Source organism: Anopheles stephensi (genome assembly GCF_013141755.1).
Source record: "Anopheles stephensi strain Indian chromosome Y unlocalized genomic scaffold, UCI_ANSTEP_V1.0 chrY30, whole genome shotgun sequence".
Taxonomy (NCBI): Eukaryota; Metazoa; Arthropoda; class Insecta; order Diptera; family Culicidae; genus Anopheles; species Anopheles stephensi.
The window spans coordinates 49,777-70,407 of NW_023405003.1; the positions used below are offsets into that span (position 1 = coordinate 49,777).

Here is a 20,631-nt window from a genome sequence, read left to right on the forward strand (position 1 = left end):
ATCCAGTCCTCCACTTTGCAGCTTCTGTGGCGTCGACATTACCGTCCGCCACATCCTTACCGATTGCCATGGATACACTACACACCGAACAACCTGCCAACTAGATACCGACCTAGCCATCATACTATCTCCCGACAAGCAACAGCAGAACCGCCTCATCCGATTTTTTACACATCAGCAACCTGTACCGCGAACTATAAATTTATAGCACAATAGTTTCCATATTACAAAAAGAATAATAGTTAAGCAATAGTTAAGCCATAGTTTTTACCACACATATGTAACAATAGACAGGAAAGAGGCGAATGAAGTCTCAAAGACCCAAAGCCTCTATAAATAAAAGAAAAAAAAAATCTAGGGACGACTAGGGTCTGGTTCCAACCTTTTTTGGACAGACAACTATGGCCACTCGAGCACCGCTGTGTAGCAAACTAGCATGAATCTTCATTTTTTTTTGGGGTTTAGCATACTGTTTTTCTGTTGTTGTTATGATTAGCTTTGCTAAACATTACTAAAATGCAAATAAATAGTATCTCCCACTTTCTCGTTACGCTTCTTAGTCTATCTCTCATTACGTCCCTTAATCTAAGGTTTCTAAGCCCTAAGTCCTAACTGAGTAAGCAAATAAGGATATCGTTTTGTTCCCGAACTAAATTACCGGTGGATTTTAAGGACTGGGCGCGGAACTTATAACAATCCGAGAAAACAATCCATGAACAAAACGGAAAAAACGATTCCCAGCATATTTGTCCAGGTAACAAAGTTAACAGGCATTGCATTGTAGCTCTTACCTCAATACTTTTGTGCTTAACTAGTATGCTTAGTCTTACAGGAAAAAAAAAACAAACAAAAAACGTTAGCCCTGTTTTCCGTCCTAGCCGAGATCCGGAAAGGGAGATCGGAGATCAAGATCTTCACCAATGCCACCATATTGCGGAGCCCAGTACGCAGAGCACCTATCTTTGGTCAGTCCTGGGTAGGACATACCGGATTATTTTTTCTCGCGGTTGCTTCCGCTTCCGGCAACCGACGGGATTGGTGGCTGGCGGTGGTACCGGTTGCACGGTCGATGGCACCACAGAAATCCGGTTTTCCGGCGTAGACCTTGTATAGTCGGTAGTAGCTTCCGGAGACGATGGCCGCATGAAAATCTTTGTTGTGGCTTTCGAGCCAGACGCTAGATGGCAGGGTTCTGTGGTGTTCTGTTCGTTGTTCTGAATGGCACGGAAAAGATCGATACTAAGCGCGGGTATGTTCATAAGCTCTTTGTCTAGTTCCCGTTCCAGGTTTTTGTTCAATGCTTCTACATCTGTGGGTTCCACTAGACATCCCGTATTTGACTCGCGATTCCGACTGGTACGATCATTGTGCGCCTTCTGCGTTTTCTTCGAGCTAGTGGCACGTTTGGCCTGCACACTCGGGTACATATGACTCATAAAGTCATAGTACCGCTTGGCCTTACAAGACCTAGCAGCACGAGTTGTGCTTTCGGTACCATCATTAACCTGATCCGGGACATTACCAACACCAGTGGAACATTGATCTGATTCGGAAACTCGGTTGTATCGTGGCTTCCAAGGCTGTCCCGCATCTAATGGCGAAAGGAAGGAATGCTTATGCTGCTGTTCCGTCTTCTTCTTAATCCTTCAGTCTGCTAACACTTACCTGCTCTATCACCGCACTGGCGCGTTTCGACGCAAAGTTTGTTTAAGCTTTCCATGTCCGAATCATCCGCCAGCTTGAACGTAGTGAGCGGACGGCGATCCTCGACGCTTCCACGCAAGCTCAACAAAGCTTGGGCCGCCTCCAATAGATCAGGCGATAGGGTTGCCTCCGGTTCGGTCTCCATTGGCTCAGTCTTTACTTTACTCAAAACTGGTTCGTCATCAACGTTTTTGTCACACGACGCCATGGTGGAACTTTTGCACCACCGGAAACCTGGATTAACGTCCAGAAACTTAGTTTTGTTCTGAAACAACAGAAACAGCAGTGTTAATTGAGTTCCCACCTGAACGGAAAGGAATGTGTCGGGATACCTTTTCCGCCAGCAGCTGGTAGGGTTTTTTCTGTTTCGCTGTTGCATTTTTCCACCATTTGCCAAGCTTTTTTGTGGTTTCCCTGGGATGAGGAGTAGATAATGAAGGATTAGGTCAAATGTAGACACAGACACACAGACACACGCACCTGCTTTCCTCCGGGTAGTGTTCCTTCAACACTGACCGATGCCGTTTACAAAAAAGGATGAACGCATTCATTGGCCGCCGCTGTCCTGCTTTCTTCTTCGGTCTGCACGCCACAGCAGCCGCGATGTTGTCTTGCGGTTGTGTGACTTCCTCGGCCGGCGTTTGGGCGTGTGGCACCATGTGCTGCTGGCACGTGCCAATAAGCACCTCCTCACCATCGGCAGCATTCGGAGTAATCTCGTCGTTGCGCTGTGATGTGTTGTCCTCAGTCTTTAATGGTTGAACATCGTGCGCTGCTGGTTCCGGCGTGTGCCGTGTGTAGTTTGTATGGTCCAACAGACGGCCATACCAGCCATCGTGTTCGACGGTTGGAGTTGATCTCTCGACGGCATATCTTGGAGGTGCGAGGATACTGCTGCTGTTGCGATAGGCTATGTCCGCATTATTGTTGTTGTAGATCGTGAGCTGTTGAGGTTCTGCGACGATGTCCAGTTTGTCCACTGTTTGATGATGGGAGTAAATCTCAGGCAATACCGGTTTGCCGTCCAGCATCGGTGTCCCGAAGGCACTGTTTTGTAGCATGGTGCTGTCGACGATTTGTTTGTTCTCTTACTACAAGCGGCACTTTCGTGATTGTTCTGATTATTGTTTTAAGTTTTATATGTTTACATAAAGGGGCGTTTTGTGTGTGTGTGTGTGTGTGTGTGTGTGTGTGTGTGTGTGTGTGTGTGTGTGTGTGTGTGTGTGTGTGTGTGTGTCTAGCGTTCTGAAATAAATAACTGGAAAAAAGAAATTTGGATGAGAATGCTACCATTGTCGAATGTCTTTACCTTTTGTCACTAGGAAGTAGTTTAACATCAAACAACTACAACTGCATCCCACACGTTCAAGCTATCCCTCAATGTCTTTTGTATAGAAAATCACCTCCATCTCTGAACTTTCCTTGGTTTTGACATCCTTTAGATGTTGTTCCTGCACCAGAGTTCTCTCGCAGCTTTACCTCTACTGACAATCTACTGACACTTTTGTTCTCCTGATTACCCTGAAAGAAACCCATCCAACCGCCAGATCTTAGGGATATTACCATGTTTAGGTGGTCTTTCCATAACACTCGAAGGGTTTATGCTCTTTGTTGCGAACGCGACAGCGCTAGGGACAGAGGAAGGTAACCTTGGGCATAATCAAACCAAATCTTGATTGAAAATGTTGCATGAAAGAAACAATTTTTTCGATAGAATGTTCCACGCACCGAGAAGATTTCAGCTTAGGCAGTAAATCAGCGCGGATAAGGCATAAGCAGCGCGCGACCAATGTTTACGATACAGTGTGGCGTACACAACGCCTTTAGCGCGGTACTAGAGCGTCGAGAATGTTTACAGAACAAAGCGCGCCTCAACATACGCATTCAGCGCGATTAACGTTTACATTACAGCATGTGACAAACGGCAAGTGCGTCCAGCGCGAATGTTGCCTTATGTGAAACGCAAGTGTTCCTGATCAATGAACGAACATTATAGCATGGGTTTGAACTGGTGGTTTGCGACCACGATAGTGAGTTAAACTTTAGCATAATGCAGCGTTAGCATAAAGGATACGTAAACACAAGCTGGGAATAGTAAACACAAGGAAATAGTTAAACAAGAAAGAATGATCTTTCGTCTCGTTCTAAGGTACCCCAAAATTAGTATATAAGAAATCAACTTATTCAATAAAGAGGACACAATTCTTAACCGGCGAACCGAACACTTTGTAAGAGTTTCAGGGTTCTTTCCAGGCACGAGATCCGAAATAATCCTTCCCTCCGGAGAACGGATTCGACCCCTCAGCGGTGTCTACCACTCCAACGGATATTACTAGGAATCGTGACTATGAGAACCCTCCGGAAATCTCCCCTTGCTCCCCTCCGAAGACCGGATTCGACCCCTCAGCGGTGTCTACCACTTCGTCGGAAGCTAGGAGAGAAACCAGTGTCGAGGCGTTGGTCAGCGGAAGATTCGACCTCGTCCTCCCTACGGAATTCGGGCCGGTGCTCTAGTAGTACCAACTGCTCCGTCGGAGGAATTGGAAGATTCGCAACCGCTCCTCCCATCAGGTCCACTTTTGCAAGATCGCCCGGTAATCCGGGAATGAAGCCACTTGTCTGACCTGTGCGAGGTACGTTGCATCCGTCGATTCAGCGCCCGAAGGAAGGTGCGCGACTCCTTTTCCGAATCGGCCATACCTTCGCGTGGCCGGTTCACCAACGGGGACGTTTTGCGTCCATTGTTGTTCCCGTAGCAAGCCCGTAGCGTGTTTCGCTACTGAGTTACCTTAAATTTAGGTAAAAGTTAAGCTAAAGTGTAAAAAATTGTTTTAATAATTATTTATAATAATTAAAAATAATAAATAAACAATCAATAAATAAATTTGGGTAGCTCAGTTGAAAAAATGAGTGTCCGTGAGTGGAGGGGCATCTATTCAGACTTTAGCCAAAAATTTAATATCCACCAAATATAAACGATCACAAAGGGGGAGTTTGTTTTCTTCTTCAAAGCCATGCGATCGAATAAAACCGGTTACGTTTACATACTCGTAACGATTTATCAGCCAATGGAGAAAACAAAAGCAAAACTAAAATCTAATTGCTGTTGCATGCGTCACTCGTAAAGTACGATGCAATCACTGGAATTCGCTTGGATCGTCACCAGCTTATCGAAGTATAAGGCATCGATTGGGCCGCCGATGTTCTGACTCATCTGCCTGGAATTTGCTTGGTAGTAAAATTTATGCAATGCAATTTAAATTTAAATACAATTTAAAGTTGTGCACCTGCAAAACCTGTGAGCATTTGTGTCAAACGACCAAACCATACATAAACGTTCGTTTATTGATTCAATTTGAATAATTAGGCCTTAAAGGGTTACGATTTTTAAGAATAAAAACAAGAACTGTATAAGGTAGCTAAAATTGATGCAATATGGTAAGTTGTAAAGAATAATAAAACAGACATTTATAAAATAAATATAATTTTACACACACTTTGACAATTTTTCAGGAATTATTTGTTTTTCTAATTATATTTTTGAGTTGTACTAAATGTATATACTGTATTAAATGACCTTGGCTCCCTGCCATGCAGGTTTTACTTTTAGCTTTATTTTTTAATATTTTGATTTTAGAATTATTTTCACATTGCATGTATTCATGTTATTTTTAAATGATTTAAAACTTTTACAATAACAGGAGCCTAGAGAAAGGTTGGAAAATACCGGCCATACTTTGCTTTACATGTGTACAGATAACGAAAATCTTATGTTGTAAAATAATCCTTAGGTCACATGTCGTAAAAAATAGTTACAGAAGCGCCCCAGTGCGTTAATGGACAGTTACATACAGTTAGAAAAGATTCGCATCGCGGCAATATCACCTTTGTTTCCTCTGGAGTTTCTACAAAATAATCCTTCCATCGCTAAAATAAGTAGTAAATGTTGTGTTTAAAGACCACTTGCTTAAACTACTACTGACTGCAAAATTCCACTAATATAGATAATATTACGATAACATTCAAGGTCTCGAAATCCGTCACGGTCTGTACGGGTGACAATATCCCGGGTTTGCTGGCGGACGCATCAAGGTCATTACTGCATCTCCGTTTAAGCCTTCCATATCGCCTACGTTCATTTGAACGGCGTAATAAGATTTTGCCGACGAATGGGTCGTTCGGTGCTATTTTCATGGAAAGATCAGCCCACCGGAGCTGATCAATATGCAAACAATATGCAAACATATGCAGAACAATATGCAAAAATCCATATTGCCGTGTAAAAAACCGAACGAACGGCACAGCATTCCAACGCACTGTTTGTTTGAACCTGTGTCTATCTTTTCTACCGTGCGGCACTCGCATCAGCGCTTAGAACACGCACACAAACAGGCCAATGCTTTTCAATAAAATTCGTAAACATAGCGCACAAAGCTCCATCGTGCTAGTTGCCATACTGCTACATGCGCCGCTTCTATGCGATATGCGTGCCTCGGTAAATGAACTAATACTTCCCTCCAAGGCTAAAGTCTGACCGAGAGTGAGCGTGAGTGTGAAAGAGTGAGAACAACAACATTGGCTACACACACTTGGTTCACACACACATGAGCGCGTGCGGATACCATTTTCATTAGAAAAGCAACCTGTGCCAGCGACAGGGGAAAAAGGGAAATTAATATCCGCGAACGAACCCTGCATTTGATGTGACTTCGGTTTGGTTTGTGTTTTATGTTTCTCTCGCCTTTTTCCGATACATCTACGCGCTTGTTTATTGTGCTGGATGCACTTTTGCTTTTTCCTTCCTTACTTTTCTACGGTTTGTTTGTTCGATGTGTTGTGTGCATCCACGTTCTATTACCTCATGATTCACACACTTCAATACATAGAATTGACGCTTCACCGAAAACTGCTCAATATTGGCTCATTTGTTGCGGTACTCTAAATGAGAATTTCATTGTCGACATTTTTTTAAAAGAATTACATACGAAATAAAAGATAACCTTATTTTCTAACATCATAAATTCAAATAATAGTTTTAAAAAAGTGTCCGAGCTTTATGTAAATCTAGAAGTAGCTTCAACCTCGCTCGAAAAATATAGCAAAATAGTAATTAGCCTTTATATGCGACGCTCCATCTCATCAATGTATAAATACTGTAGCCAGAATGTGTGCTTCTCGTATTTTCATTTCTCGATAGCTCGTCGTCGTCGCCTACTGTAATCATATTCAATATTACACGTACGAATTCAGCCACCGTCAAGTAGCGCGAAGCATATGATACCCATACGACTGTATGTGTTGCGAACGCGACAAAATAAAATTGAGCTAAAATGACTGGCATGCAAGAGTTAGAAGAACAATTTTAAATAACTAAATATCTTTCGTTTAGGATAAATTCTCACCGGAAAATATTATCTTAGGAAAACAACCTTAAGTCACAGAGAGGCCTCATACCGTGAGGAAAACGAAAGTATGGTGCGTTATTGGAAATATCAGAAAGGGGACAATATCCAGACATATGAAAATTATAAATAAACTCAAGCCGTGTAATAAAAATGAAAGTGAAGAGCATGGGCTGAACGAGGTAAACATTAGAACAAGGCATACATTGTCATTGCGCGATTAAGAAAAAAACAACCAACGTAAAGATCAAGGCATGGTCGTAGGGCAGTGAAGAAAAGACCAATTGACGAATAGAACAGACGACGCGCAGGCAATAAGCAATAGGAAAATAGGCATCGCATCGTTACGCACTTTGGTGTCTCCCCATTCCGTCGGAAGAATTAGGCGAAATCAAGCCAGGCAAGAACCACGGTTAGAAACTTCTCCTGGTTATTCAGGAAAAAATGCTAATCGTCTGATCGAGCTACGGCATTCCCGTTGTCCACGCCGAGTTAGTGAAGTGCGAGTCCGCCGCTAAAAACTTCTCTTGGTTATCCAGGAAAAAAGGTTAGCCGCCTGATTCAAGCAACTCTGACAAGGCCAGGAATCTGCGCGGAGATCTCCGAATCGATCACCTCTTTCGCGTGGTCGGTTCAACAACGGTTCGTTATCGAACTAACACGGCGTAATAAGACTTTGCCGACGAATGGGTCGTTCGGTGCTATTTTCATGACAAGATCAGCCCACCGGAGCTGATCAATATGCAAACAATATGCAAACATATGCAGAACAATATGCAAAAATCCATATTGCCGTGTAAAAAACCGAACGAACGGCACAGCATTCCAACGCACTGTTTGTTTGAACCTGTGTCTATCTTTTCTACCGTGCGGCACTCGCATCAGCGCTTAGAACACGCACACAAACGAGCCAATGCTTTTCAATAAAATTCGTAAACATAGCGCACAAAGCTCCATCGTGCTAGTTGCCATACTGCTACATGCGCCGCTTCTATGCGATATGCGTGCCTCGGTAAATGAACTAATACTTCCCTCCAAGGCTAAAGTCTGACCGAGAGTGAGCGTGAGTGTGAAAGAGTGAGAACAACAACATTGGCTACACACACTTGGTTCACACACACGAGCGCGTGCTGATACCATTTTCATTAGAAAAGCAACCTGTGCCAGCGACAGGGGAAAAAGGGAAATTAATATCCGCGAACGAACCCTGCATTTGATGTGACTTCGGTTTGGTTTGTGTTTTATGTTTCTCTCGCCTTTTTCCGATACATCTACGCGCTTGTTTATTGTGCTGGATGCACTTTTGCTTTTTCCTTCCTTACTTTTCTACGGTTTGTTTGTTCGATGTGTTGTGTGCATCCACGTTCTATTACCTCATGATTCACACACTTCAATACATAGAGATTGACGCTTCACCGAAAACTGCTCAGTATTGGCTCATTTGTTGCGGTACTCTAAATGAGAATTTCATTGTCGACATTTTTTTAAAAGAATTACATACGAAATAAAAGATAACCTTATTTTCTAACATCATAAATTCAAATAATAGTTTTAAAAAAGTGTCCGAGCTTTATGTAAATCTAGAAGTAGCTTCAACCTCGCTCGAAAAATATAGCAAAATAGTAATTAGCCTTTATATGCGACGCTCCATCTCATCAATGTATAAATACTGTAGCCAGAATGTGTGCTTCTCGTATTTTCATTTCTCGATAGCTCGTCGTCGTCGCCTACTGTAATCATATTCAATATTACACGTACGAATTCGGCCACCGTCAAGTAGCGCGAAGCATATGATACCCATACGACTGTATGGGTGACCGTGATCGCACAAGTGTCGCGGCCACAATATTTGTGTACCGTGGAAGGAATGCACATACGATTGCAACATCGCAGTGTAATGGAAGGAACGCTGTTTTTCGTAGATTTTATGAGAGAAACATGATGAGAAAACGATATTTTGTATTTTCTCACTGCTTTCCGTACGTTGACACGCACGCAAATTAGGTGACCTTCATTTCCGCCCGCTTCTATTATCATCCTGTCACCTCTTTTTGCTTGCTGCTCACACTAATGCGACAGGATGGGATTATGCACCAGGGAACAACGACATGCGTAATCCGTCAACGCATTTTCGCTCTCATTTCTCATCTCATCTCGCGATCATCTCGACGCGTTTAAACGCCAAAAACTCACCGCATACACACTTTTCATAACCTGCTTAGCTTATCTACTCACCTTTAACAACAGAAGTAGCAGACGGCAAAGGCTGATAGGAGGGCTGATGGGAGAAGACACACTGAAACAAGGAGAGTTTGAAATTAGTCGAACGGAAAAGAACGCTTCTCTTTTGCTCGGAAAATCAAGATAGAGTTTGATAAACTGCCTCAAAACACATCCAACAACCACCTTACACACGGACGACAGAAATTAGCTTGTGCGTGACGTCGGCACCGTTTCACGACACACTCTACACTGAGTCCATGAAGTGATTGTAACGATGAAAACTGCACAAGCAACGCAGATCTTCCAAATGGTCACAAAACCGATACGAACCTCCTTTGGTTAGAAGATACTCGAGTTCCTAGCACAGGCGATGACACAGAGTCACTGCAGGAAGGGAAAGCGAGCGCATCTGTCCAGCACTAGAGTTGGTTGAACAATAAATCAACTGCAGCGGCTCCAACAGCTACACAACTACCTTTGACGACTCTCAGCGTTCTCCACCGTGCAAACCCACACACACTTACACGCAACCCACCGCCGTTGCATCGGTTTGAGAGGTTTGTGTTTTCGCATATGTAGAGTTGTCATCGGTTGAATTTGAATAAAAATAGAAAAACATATATTATATATCCACAAAACACAAAAAAGTAGTTAAAATTTGCTTGAAGTCATCAGCGTACGGGGCCGCATTTCATTTTCCCCACAACTTTCAATCGCAACTCAAACCCTCATACAACACGCTATAAACGCGTTCCGTGTCTCTCATTTCCCATTTGTCACCAACCATAATGCCATAATGCCATAATTACCCCTACCTTGTTGACGCACCTTTGGCATAAAAGGGGTAAACATTGCGATCAGTTGCAATGCATGTGCATTTGTGTTTGTCTCTCGTGCACACGTGTGATGATGGTTTGGTTCGGGACTTGGTCTCGGTGGTGGCGAAAAGAAATGGCATTATTGTTAAGCTTGCTTTGCAAGTAGAGTAATTAATTTTTATCCTTCTCGTTTTATCGTAATTTAATTTGACCCCATATTAGACAGCGATGGCTACCGAAGCAATGTGATATCATTTTCGCGGTGCCGATATTCAACTAAAACCATCTGAGAATTATTTGATGGCGATGCGATGCCATGGGGATTTCCTTTCTGCAAAACCAATTGCCCCAAAACCCTCCATTTACTTTAACCGCTTAACCGGCCGATTTAAATTCATCCATCATCATCTCCAAAATCGACAACGATAGCAACGAAGTAATCTAAAATTCATCTCCTGTTTCTAGAATCAAAAAAAACCTCCCCCATCAGAACCGATATTTATGCGCGAACGTGCATTCCTTGCAACATAAAGCAAATCAGCTCGTTTTGTTTTGTACGATCCCATACCATAAGCGTTGATTCTTGCCTCAAAAACGAACAATTGTTTGACACATGTTCGAACCAAACGTAAAAGCAACGGCGGACAGGGAGAGCGAGTAAAACTGTCCATCAGGCGCATTTTTATTGCTCTTATCGACCCACGCAATACGATCGCGACCAAGCTCGAAGACGTAAGCGTATTAGTGTATGCGTGTGCGTGGCTAAAAAGCATAAAAATCACGGCGTAGCGTCGTAAAATTATACGACGATCGTATAATCTCTTTCGTACACTTGTCCGTCCCGGTGGACGGAAACTCGTCCAAGCAATGCATATGTGTGTGAGCACGGAAGTGATCGTGTGCTGTTGCCTGATGCTGCTGCTAGTGAAGAGTTTCAGTTTTTTGTGCTAAATTTCTGTGTCTGGTAAGGGTCGATTGAATAGCGAGGTACGTGTGAGAATGACGAGTCTCCAGTCGCAAAGAATTTGCTGCTCCAAGATTAATCTTTTTTGTTGGGTGCCAATTTCCAGAAATTTACGACCGAAACTGTAACTTGATCGTGGACGTGGATGTGATCGTGACGATGATATCACGCAGACGCCTCTATAGCTGGACAACGCGTCTGCTCGCCATCGGTTGCTAGCTATTAATACTCGTTGTGTTTTTTTTAGTCAAACCGTGTAACACTTGCCGCGTCGGCCGCCTATACGTACCTGGTGAAGCATCCGGAAGATGCGGCGATGAAGCGAAACTTCGAGGAAGCGATCGACCTTCCCGGCATCGATCGAGACGAGATACACAATCTGGAGGAAAAGGTATTCCAGTCAGATAGAAGGGGGTTTCCTGTTTTCCAAGAGTCACTACGTGATCCTCCCTATTCTCTAGAAATTCGTGGACCTGCTTATTGGTGGAATCGTGGACGAGCAGGACGGCAACTGGGAGCGAGCGATCGAGCGGCTCGAAGGTTCCATCAAGCAGTACATCTTCGACGAAAACCAGTGCCGCGCGTTCAGCGAGGGTGAATTTGATCATGGGTTCCTGCCCGACTTTATCACCGCCATTGGAAGTAAGTGATTGGGGATGGATGGTGGTACATTGGCTTCTGAGACTGACTCTTCTGTTTCCGGTAGATCACTTTACCTACGCACTCTACTGCAATCGCAACTGCACCATGGGCATGGTACGAGGCAAACCCAAGCAGCAACCCAACCGACCATTTTGACACCGCCCGCTTGACAGGATGTCGCGCAACATGCAAGCTGAAACTCGGGCTGAAAGTCATTTGAGTTTCAGCCTTCTTGAGTGACCGGGCGTGAGCGGCGAGCGTACTCGGCACTCGTTCTCATGCTCTCTTTTTCTTTCCTTTTGCTGTATTGGATGCTCCCCGCTCCAAGCACAGCTGTTATGGACACAGCTCCCCATGGACGGTCCGGCATGTCATGGCGGCGATAGATGTCAGACGTATGACGGACGCCCATCTCTATCGTCAGATGGTCCGGCATATCATGGCGGATAGAAATCTACGTATGTGTGAGTAACTATGCACAAAAAAAATGACACAACACCATCATATGTTTACTTGTGGTATTCTGGTTATTTTTTTGTCGTGGTGTTTCATATGTTTTGCGTGGTATCTATGATTATATTCTTTTTCTTTACCTAGGTTGCATTTGTCTGACGATGCTGCGGAAGAAGATTTGAACCGTGGACCTGTAAGAGAAAGAGACGTGAGTGTAAACATTAGACTAACAGTGCTGTTGCAATTGACGGTGTTAAACGTTCTACATAAATTTTTAGGATCGTGCAAAATGAATGCGTCTATTATTTTGGATGAGCATATGTACTGTTCTAAACAGTGCAATGATAACACTGTTACGCCGATACTGGTTCCAGTTCCGTGGTCGTCTGCTGCTTCACCATCAGTGCAGAATCCGTGCCCATCCACATCTGCTGCAGCAAGTGTGGTTATTAAGCAGCCGGTTCCCATTGCACTTGCCGAATCCGCAAGTGCCGTGAAAAATCCTCCGCGTCCATCCACATCGGTTGCAGCGGGTGCGGTTGGTCGGAAGCTTGCTCCCACTGCTGTTGTTGCATCAGCGAGTGTCGTGCCGGATCCTTCGCATACATCGGAATGCGCGGAAGAATAGCCGACTACAAGAGCTTGCGGAATTGAATAGCCGACTTGGGAGCGATGTGGATGACAGAGTTGCTTTCGAAAACTGGCTGAAAATGAAAATCATTGGCAGGGATGCAAGCAATAGATTGCACGAGGCCATTGATCTCATTTTCAGCCGGTCTTTCTTTGCACAATGTAGCTGGACCGGGCATGGCAAGACTGAGAAAGTGTCATTACAGGCATACACCCATGTTTTGGCAATAATGAAACACGATGCTAGTGCGGTAAGTGATATTTCTGATGTTTTTTTTAAGAGGTTTATGCAACGGAAATTAAAATATGCGAAGGATCGCTTGAATTTAAAAGGTGCTGTGAGGACATCTTGCCATCTTCGACAAACGTAAGTTTTTCATGTGTTTCGTTTTGTTTAACTTTTGTAGATTTTTAGACATGCGGCCTGGCCGTCATTACATGAAAAAGTGTTGTAGTTTTAGTTATTACCCTTTTTTTTACATTTTTTTACTTGGACTAAATAAAACCATAAAGAATTTAATGGAGGCTAATTAACTCGTTGCACTACTAATTAAATTTTGCTTACTGAAAGAAATGCCTGAATTTACTGAAATAAATGCCTACAAATGAAATAAAAAATATAGTATGCATATTTAATCAAATCTATTACAGGTTACGTATTTCGGTTTTATTTTCAACATACACCTAATATAATAAAGCAACAAAAATACATAACAACTAAACATATGTTTAACCTAATTATATTTACATCTTAAACTATTACATTAAAGTATGAAGTAAAGGAATTAGTACAGCATTCCCTTCAACATCTAATCTATTTAATACTAACTTGCATTTTATATGCTCTGGATGACACTCGACATTTTTACTTATATTTTTACTGTTTATATTTACATGGCAGATGTTAAGCCCGGTGGAATTGCAAGGTTCTTCAAAGTAATGTGAATGGTCGTTGAAACGCTTTCCAATGATTACCACTGATGTACTTGATGTATATAAAGCTCTGCTATACTGTACTACCTGATTTTCAACCGTGAGGAACCACGAGTCTTGAAACTTTTTTTTTAACTTGAATCCATTACATTCGATTATTACTTCACTGCCATGCTTTGTCAAATTGACTTGCGAAGGAACAGCATCTTGATTCATTCGACTTTGAAAATCTTCAAGCTCAGATAATCGATTTACAATTTGATGTAAGCTTTTCCATCCATTTCTCAATAGGCGCTTTAAATGTTGAAGCTCATTTTCAAATGGATACGCAGATAGAGTATTCAGAGGGCCAAACTTTTTTATCTCCTCAACCACATGCAGCAGATTATGCACATTGCTAGTCATGTACCTAGTCCCATAAATTTGAGGGAATTGGGTGACAAAACTTTTTAAAAGCTGCCCACCATACTCCCAGTACGATCTGTAAGCATTGGAAGAAAAAATTGTTATTGCGCAAAAAAATAACATAAAATGCTTGTATTGGTCGTCAGCAATGTAGTCCTTCAAAACTCCTACACTAGCATAGTGCAAGAAGGAACTATACTCCGACGCCTTCCAATAATTTATGTCCTGAATGTTACGGAAGGAACGGTGTATTTCGTTAGACAATTTTATCGCTTTCAGAGCTTTGAAAAATGCGATGCACTTGGCAGTAGACCATTTGGGTTGCCCTAACCGCCCTAAAACCCATCCTTTTAAAAGTTTCCGCATAATTCCTAGATCTAATAAATGTAACCGATCCGATATTATTATATCTTCTATCATGTCTATGTATAGTAAATCTAGGAAAGGGGATGATTCCTTATGATATATCCCGTACGCAAATTGTCGAAATAAGGAGTCTGTCCTCAGCGGTGCATCGCAATCAGTGAAGACAACCGTACGCGAGCTAGAATTATGCTCACCGACACAGGTGCACTTCAAGCATCCATGCTTGGCATTAAAGTTAGCAACACCTGGAAAAGAATTAATTTAACATTGGAAAAAAATGTATGTATTAAAGAGGCTAAATTACCATCAACCATTTTTTATATTAAATATACCTTTCAAAAACGCCCTTGCCGGTGCATCTGCAATTACAGCCCGAATTTTGATTTCGTGCTGCATATTATTGATAGTCAACCCAGATTCCTCTAATTCGTTTAGCTCGGTCACAAAAGGTCGCAAGAACTCCTCGATACTAGGGGGCTTTTTTATCCCGTGGAAGATAGCCACCGTCATTGGAGGAGCCAAGGGAATTTCATGTACGGAAATCAGTATAGGTCAAAATGTGGCTGGGCTACTATTATGCAGCGGCAACCCATCGATTGATACGTTGAGCGACAACTCTGCAGGTAAAGTCGTATTGCTGAAAGAAAATAAAGCATTAGCATTTAAAACTAATTAAATACAATGTTTACTTACCGGAAACGATTTAAAAGGCACTGTTTTACGCCTTTGTACCAATACAACCCTCCTTCAACGTTGATGATGTTTGATGCAGCTGTTCGGCTCGTTTTTAATAGTGTCCGAGCGTCCTTTGGTAAATTATAAGGAGTTTTTTCTCGGAGAACGTCCAGAATTAAATTCATGGTTTCATGAGGGATCCCTTTCACCAAAGCACAGTATCGAAGGCATTCTTTCAGCGACATGTCCCCATATTTTCCGTGCCGAGCTGTTGCTTCCTCAGGATCCTCGGAATTCGCCTCCTCGCCGGATGATTGTTGATTTGCTGAAGGAGCATCCCACGCACTGAAGCCTGCTCCATCGTCAATAGTATCAACATCATCTAAAATACAATGTAATGTTCTAATTAAGCACAACAATAATGGTTTATCCGTGGCATAAACACTTTTACACTTCCGTTGCGTATACCGCATCCACAATTTTAAACACTTATTTATACCAGTTGACGTTTTATACAAGTTATACAAGTTATACAATTTATACAAGTTTGACGTTTAGATCGAAAACTGTTTACAAACAAAACAGCAATTGCACAATAACAACACGTTGAGCTTAGATGTTCAGTAAAATTTTGTTACGATAATGAAATAACCGATTAATGTTTAACAGTGTTATAATTAATGATACTTAATGAAAAAAGAATTAAAATTGTATCAAAGAATGCCGGAATCGTGAACAGTGAACGAAACATGAATTAGTTTCGTTTCATTTGTCTGTTTGACTAAACCATCATCGGTCAAAGGAAAGGTCGATACTGTTGGTATGAGTAGCAAATGTATTACTTTAAGCAATGCTAGCCTTGGTTCGGTCTTCATTTTTTGATCTGCTTACTATGCCCGGTTGTAGCTGCACATTGTGGAGTGCATTTTGCGAACAGTTACTTGATACGCGTAGCATCTGTGGTGTTCTTTTTACGTCTGCAGGTGTTCTGGCGGCTCGACTTGGAGCGGCTACATTTGGGCGTGGAATGCAGGACACAAAATGAGAAACACAAATTGGCTAACATTAAAAACATTTAATAACCTCGCAGAAATAATCGTTGTCCATTTATTACAGGTAGATCCAAATTATATCAAGGAATATAAGCATAAAGGAGTGCCTTACAATGGATGATGGCTTGTTCATATTGCTCACCAGCCTTATGGAAATTTCTTCGTTAATATGTGCATGCATGCCTCATGGCTTCATGGATGGATGAATGAAGACATCTACCAATTTCACAAAATCCACACATGGTGCACTTATCTTTTACACCATGGAGAATCTAATTGCGGGCGAGTTTGGGTTGCTTTTTCTTCGTAGAGATTGTTTAGTGATCAAAACCCATAAAAACCTGCTTTGCCCAAAACAGGTCTAAGGAATACAATATTAAAAGTATGTTATAGATTATGTTAGCAGGATCGGGTAACGAGTCCAATTCACACCGTCTTCACCGAATTGTTCGAATGCCTATCTAGCAGACAAATACTCACTCATTGAAATCCCAGAAATGCTTGATTCATCATTTATTCTACAGTTAGACCAACATTCCTACGCCCGAAGAATACATAGACATTGCATAAATACACAATAAGAAATACAAATTAAAAGTTAGTTACAATTTCATGTTTCAATATGTTTCATGTATTACTAGTTTAAGAGGCTCGGTTGCAAGATAACGCACGGAAACTTCAGGATACGTAAAAACTCCAAAAGGTAGGAAGATGGGGACCCTTAGAACATGGAACGACGTATGGAATGTAGGGTGCTCATGAAAACGTGAACATTTATTGCAATTGGGTGATGTATGAAAAACTCCTCATGGAAAGCCCCATACACGCAACCATTGCATCGCAAGGAAATCGGAAAGCAATCGAAACTTGCGTGGGATTGATTGCAATTGGCTAGCGCAAGTCTAACACGAGTGTCGAGTCAATCACGGTTGCGCAAGAAACGCGGAGGATGAAGCAAAGGTGCCGCATGGATGTCCTATCGATTGCCCCGTCCCGTTGACGCATATGGTTTCGGTTGCATTCAGGGGTATTCAAAGAGCTTGCAGGAAGGCCAGTCGATTACGATGTACAATTATATCGCGCAGCCTTCTTGTTCAAGGCTAAAGACACCTTGGTCTGGGTAGTGTGAGATTGATCTTCCGCAACCACTCATCGATACATATGTGATAAGATGATAGTTTAGAGCATTAAAAGAGAAGAAAAAAGGAAAAACAAAGTATGTAGTGGAGTGTGAGATGGTACTAATAGTTGCTAAGATTTGTTGGTTTACCTTTCTTCAACGCGTATCACAAGCGGTTTGTGTCCAAATGTGCTCAAGAACGCAACGCATCGTCATCGCAGTGAGTGCATGAAATGATAGTTGAATGCATTAAAACACAAAGAAAAAGAGAAAAAAAAGGGTTTAGTTAGATGTGAGAAGGTACTATAATTGGTATGTATATTGTGTATTTTACCTTTGCTCATCGTGTGATGGTTTACGACCATTTGTGCTCCATAACGCAAGTAATTCGTTGGGTGCATGAAAGTAAAGATAAAAAGAGAAAAGGTCGCATTTAGTAGATGCTGATGATGCTGTGCACAATAACTCTCAAAGAATGAGCTAGCATAACCCAGAAAGCGCAAGATTCAAACGATAGCTTCCGCAGCACGGCACCGTATGCTACGCAAATCACACGATAAGTATTCAGTTAGCAGATGAATGATTAGGAATGTCTTAGCCCTAACCCAAAAAAAACTGCAACGTTCGAACGTTTTCGCACAGTTTAAAATAACACCAATCAGTAACACATGTTGCATAGAGAGGGAAACTGTTACTTAACTGTAACTTGATTTGTAAAAAACAGTGCATTAAATTTCATCGAATCGAATCATATCTTTGATTGTGAAAGAATGCATAACAGTCTTCTATTACACGAAATGCAATTGCAAAGTGGATAACTATTGATTCGTGGCTTGAAGCAAAAGCTTTAAATGAATATTTTCTAATTTTTTGCTTTTGTGTTTTATAGAAACTACAATAATAAAAATATACATATTTTTTATTCATGAGGAACGAGGAACGGCCGTGTTGCTAAAATATTTTTTTATATAAAATTATTACACAATTTACTCCGTAATGTAAGTAGTTACGGTAGCGCTGGTTTTTCATGTTGGGTCGAGTATTATGCTGTAGCTAGCAAAGTAACAGCACACATAAGCGCATCGGCCGTGACCTGGAGAACATGTGCACTAATCGATAGGCTTCTCACACTATCATTTGCATGATAGGTGAGAGCCTTTCATCGAAATACCATTTGCACTCACCAATTAGCATCTTGCACTATCTCCCAGATGATGATATGCAAGAGCCGGCATCATACCATCCAGTCCTCCAGGTCATGGCAAATGCGCTTTCATGTTGACCAAACATAATAATATTTTGTAAAAGTTACACAAATTGCAATTGCATTACATGTAACAGAAGACTATTTAGCATTAAAAGAAATAAATCGCATGATTAGATACGATGAAGTTCAGTGCACTGTTTCCAACAAATTGAGTTACAATTAAGTTTAAGTTTTCCACTGTATGCAACATGTGCGACTGATTGTTGTTTTTTATTCAAACTGCAGTAGAAAGTTGTAGTTTTTGTTGTGTTAGGATTGAAACGTTTCTAATGATTCATCATCCAACTGATAACATAATCCATGATTTGTGTAGCATATAGTTCCGGGTTGCGTATTACTGTCGTTTGAATATTTTTGCTACCGGGTCATATTAGTCGTTATGGACCGAAATGTTAGAAGTTCGTGTTATAAGTGGATAATTTGCTTACCTGTTTTCCATGATATTAGCCAAACGTCCTGCTCGAGTTCGTGTGCTCCCAGAGGATCAAGAACGATGTGTGACGTGGTACACATGAAAACACAATTAAATACACAATATGCGTTAAGTGAGGGAGTTGCAACTGATGTTCATTAAATCGGTGGTATGCTTACTCTTTTGTTCGAATTCGGCAAAATAGCTTGAACAAATTTTGTCCTAGTTTCCCAGTTTTCCGGTGTGGCCCCCGGAAAAAGGTTATGCTTGTCGCGATTCATCGATAGGTATGACGTTCGGTGAAAAAAGGGCACGCTCAGCATCGTACGGATAGAAAACAAAAAAAAGATTATTATTTAAAATAAATAAAACGATGTTTTTAATATTACTTACGTAACGCTGTTCGTATCCTGCTGTATGAAGACCAACAGCTTTGTGGCTTCTGCTCCATCCGAAAACTTCATATGTAGGTGAATAATCCAATATTAACAATGATATGTAATAGCAATGAATGTTAATTATAACTAACCTTATGTAACTGAAGCAAACACAAATAAAATTTAAACTAAAGAGTTTAATCAGTTATTCCATGATAACTTTATCTCATTCACTTCATTAAACTTTTTCTTAAAATTATAGTATAATTATCATATAAGTACATGGCAAATGATACCTCCATGAAATAAAAAAAACAATATGACATCTTTGAATTAAAATAATAACCGAACTCAGGAACAGAAGGCTCTCTGATTAATTCAATGAACCAGTTTTGTGCTGGCAGGGGATTTTACTGAAGGATTTATTTAAAAATGGAAACCGCCTTAATTCAAACAGCAAATATACTAGGATAGGATATGATAACCTTTGTTATAATGACCCAGCGTCGGATATTTGTTCAACCGCATGATCAAAGTTTGTTGATTCGAAAAGAAGAAATAGAATATAAAAACATAGTCTCAAAAGTAAATTACTACACTGACGAACCTGTATTATCGATTATTTCGCAGTCGTCTCCGTTCTCAAACAACTCACGCATAATTTTAGCACGCCTTCTCTACAAGTTTCCCGATTTTTTCACACGCTTGGAATACATCTTTCCACACAATGATTTTTTCTTCTAATGACGCTTAATGGCAGATAGCAATGTTCTATTGACATAATCCTGTAAACAAACAACTTGAAGGGTCATCTTTCACTCTTAAATGGGCATAAAGTTCCATAAAGTACCGTATGCTTCTTAAAAAGCCGCATAGTTCGGGTGAAGACTATTCGTTGTTTGTTAATAAGCCTCATAGTTCCATCGAGTTCCAAGTGAAGGTAGAAAAGCTTCATAGTTCCATCAAGTTCCACGCTCTTTTTAACTAGCTTCAAAGTTCGGCGCTGGTACTTTTTTTCCTTAAGCAGCCCTCAAGCAGCACGATAGTTCGATTTCATTATTTTTGGCTATTTGGGAATGTATCAATTGATAACAACTCTACCTTCTACCCAAATAGCCAAAAATAATGAAATCGAACTATCGTGCTGCTCGAGCGCTGCTTAAAGAAAAAACGTACCGCCGCCGAACT

At 41.4% G+C, this 20,631-nt stretch overlaps 4 protein-coding genes and 2 long non-coding RNA genes across 6 annotated transcripts; 1 reads left to right on the plus strand and 5 right to left on the minus strand.

Annotated features, from left to right (window-relative positions):
* Positions 1-353: 353 nt before the first annotated feature.
* On the minus strand, positions 354-2,893 carry LOC118515203. Its single transcript, XM_036061899.1, has 4 exons — positions 2,185-2,893; positions 2,037-2,118; positions 1,666-1,969; positions 354-1,591 (listed from the first exon to the last, which is right to left on the minus strand). The coding sequence occupies exons 1-4, from the start codon at positions 2,763-2,765 to the stop codon at positions 957-959; spliced, it is 1,602 nt and encodes a 533-aa protein (XP_035917792.1). The 5' UTR covers positions 2,766-2,893; the 3' UTR covers positions 354-956.
* Positions 2,894-11,060: 8,167 nt separating this feature from the next.
* On the plus strand, positions 11,061-12,804 carry LOC118515202. The gene is made up of 7 exons (XM_036061898.1): positions 11,061-11,134; positions 11,218-11,502; positions 11,573-11,753; positions 11,818-11,867; positions 12,087-12,217; positions 12,351-12,414; positions 12,485-12,804. The coding sequence occupies exons 2-5, from the start codon at positions 11,428-11,430 to the stop codon at positions 12,201-12,203; spliced, it is 423 nt and encodes a 140-aa protein (XP_035917791.1). The 5' UTR covers positions 11,061-11,134; positions 11,218-11,427; the 3' UTR covers positions 12,204-12,217; positions 12,351-12,414; positions 12,485-12,804.
* A 663-nt stretch (positions 12,805-13,467) lies between these two features.
* Positions 13,468-14,888, minus strand: LOC118515198. The gene is made up of 2 exons (XM_036061896.1): positions 14,873-14,888; positions 13,468-14,785 (listed from the first exon to the last, which is right to left on the minus strand). Exon 2 carries the CDS (start codon positions 14,592-14,594, stop codon positions 13,596-13,598), a length of 999 nt encoding a protein of 332 aa, XP_035917789.1. The 5' UTR covers positions 14,595-14,785; positions 14,873-14,888; the 3' UTR covers positions 13,468-13,595.
* Positions 14,889-15,092: 204 nt separating this feature from the next.
* On the minus strand, positions 15,093-15,518 carry LOC118515201. Its single transcript, XM_036061897.1, has 2 exons — positions 15,234-15,518; positions 15,093-15,177 (listed from the first exon to the last, which is right to left on the minus strand). The coding sequence occupies exons 1-2, from the start codon at positions 15,458-15,460 to the stop codon at positions 15,093-15,095; spliced, it is 312 nt and encodes a 103-aa protein (XP_035917790.1). The 5' UTR covers positions 15,461-15,518.
* Positions 15,519-16,763: 1,245 nt separating this feature from the next.
* LOC118515200 lies at positions 16,764-19,724 on the minus strand. Its single transcript, XR_004906979.1, has 2 exons — positions 17,538-19,724; positions 16,764-17,403 (listed from the first exon to the last, which is right to left on the minus strand). It is a non-coding gene; the product is annotated as an uncharacterized LOC118515200 (long non-coding RNA).
* A 349-nt stretch (positions 19,725-20,073) lies between these two features.
* Positions 20,074-20,516, minus strand: LOC118515199. Its single transcript, XR_004906978.1, has 2 exons — positions 20,294-20,516; positions 20,074-20,228 (listed from the first exon to the last, which is right to left on the minus strand). It is a non-coding gene; the product is annotated as an uncharacterized LOC118515199 (long non-coding RNA).
* Between the last annotated feature and the right edge of the window lie 115 nt (positions 20,517-20,631).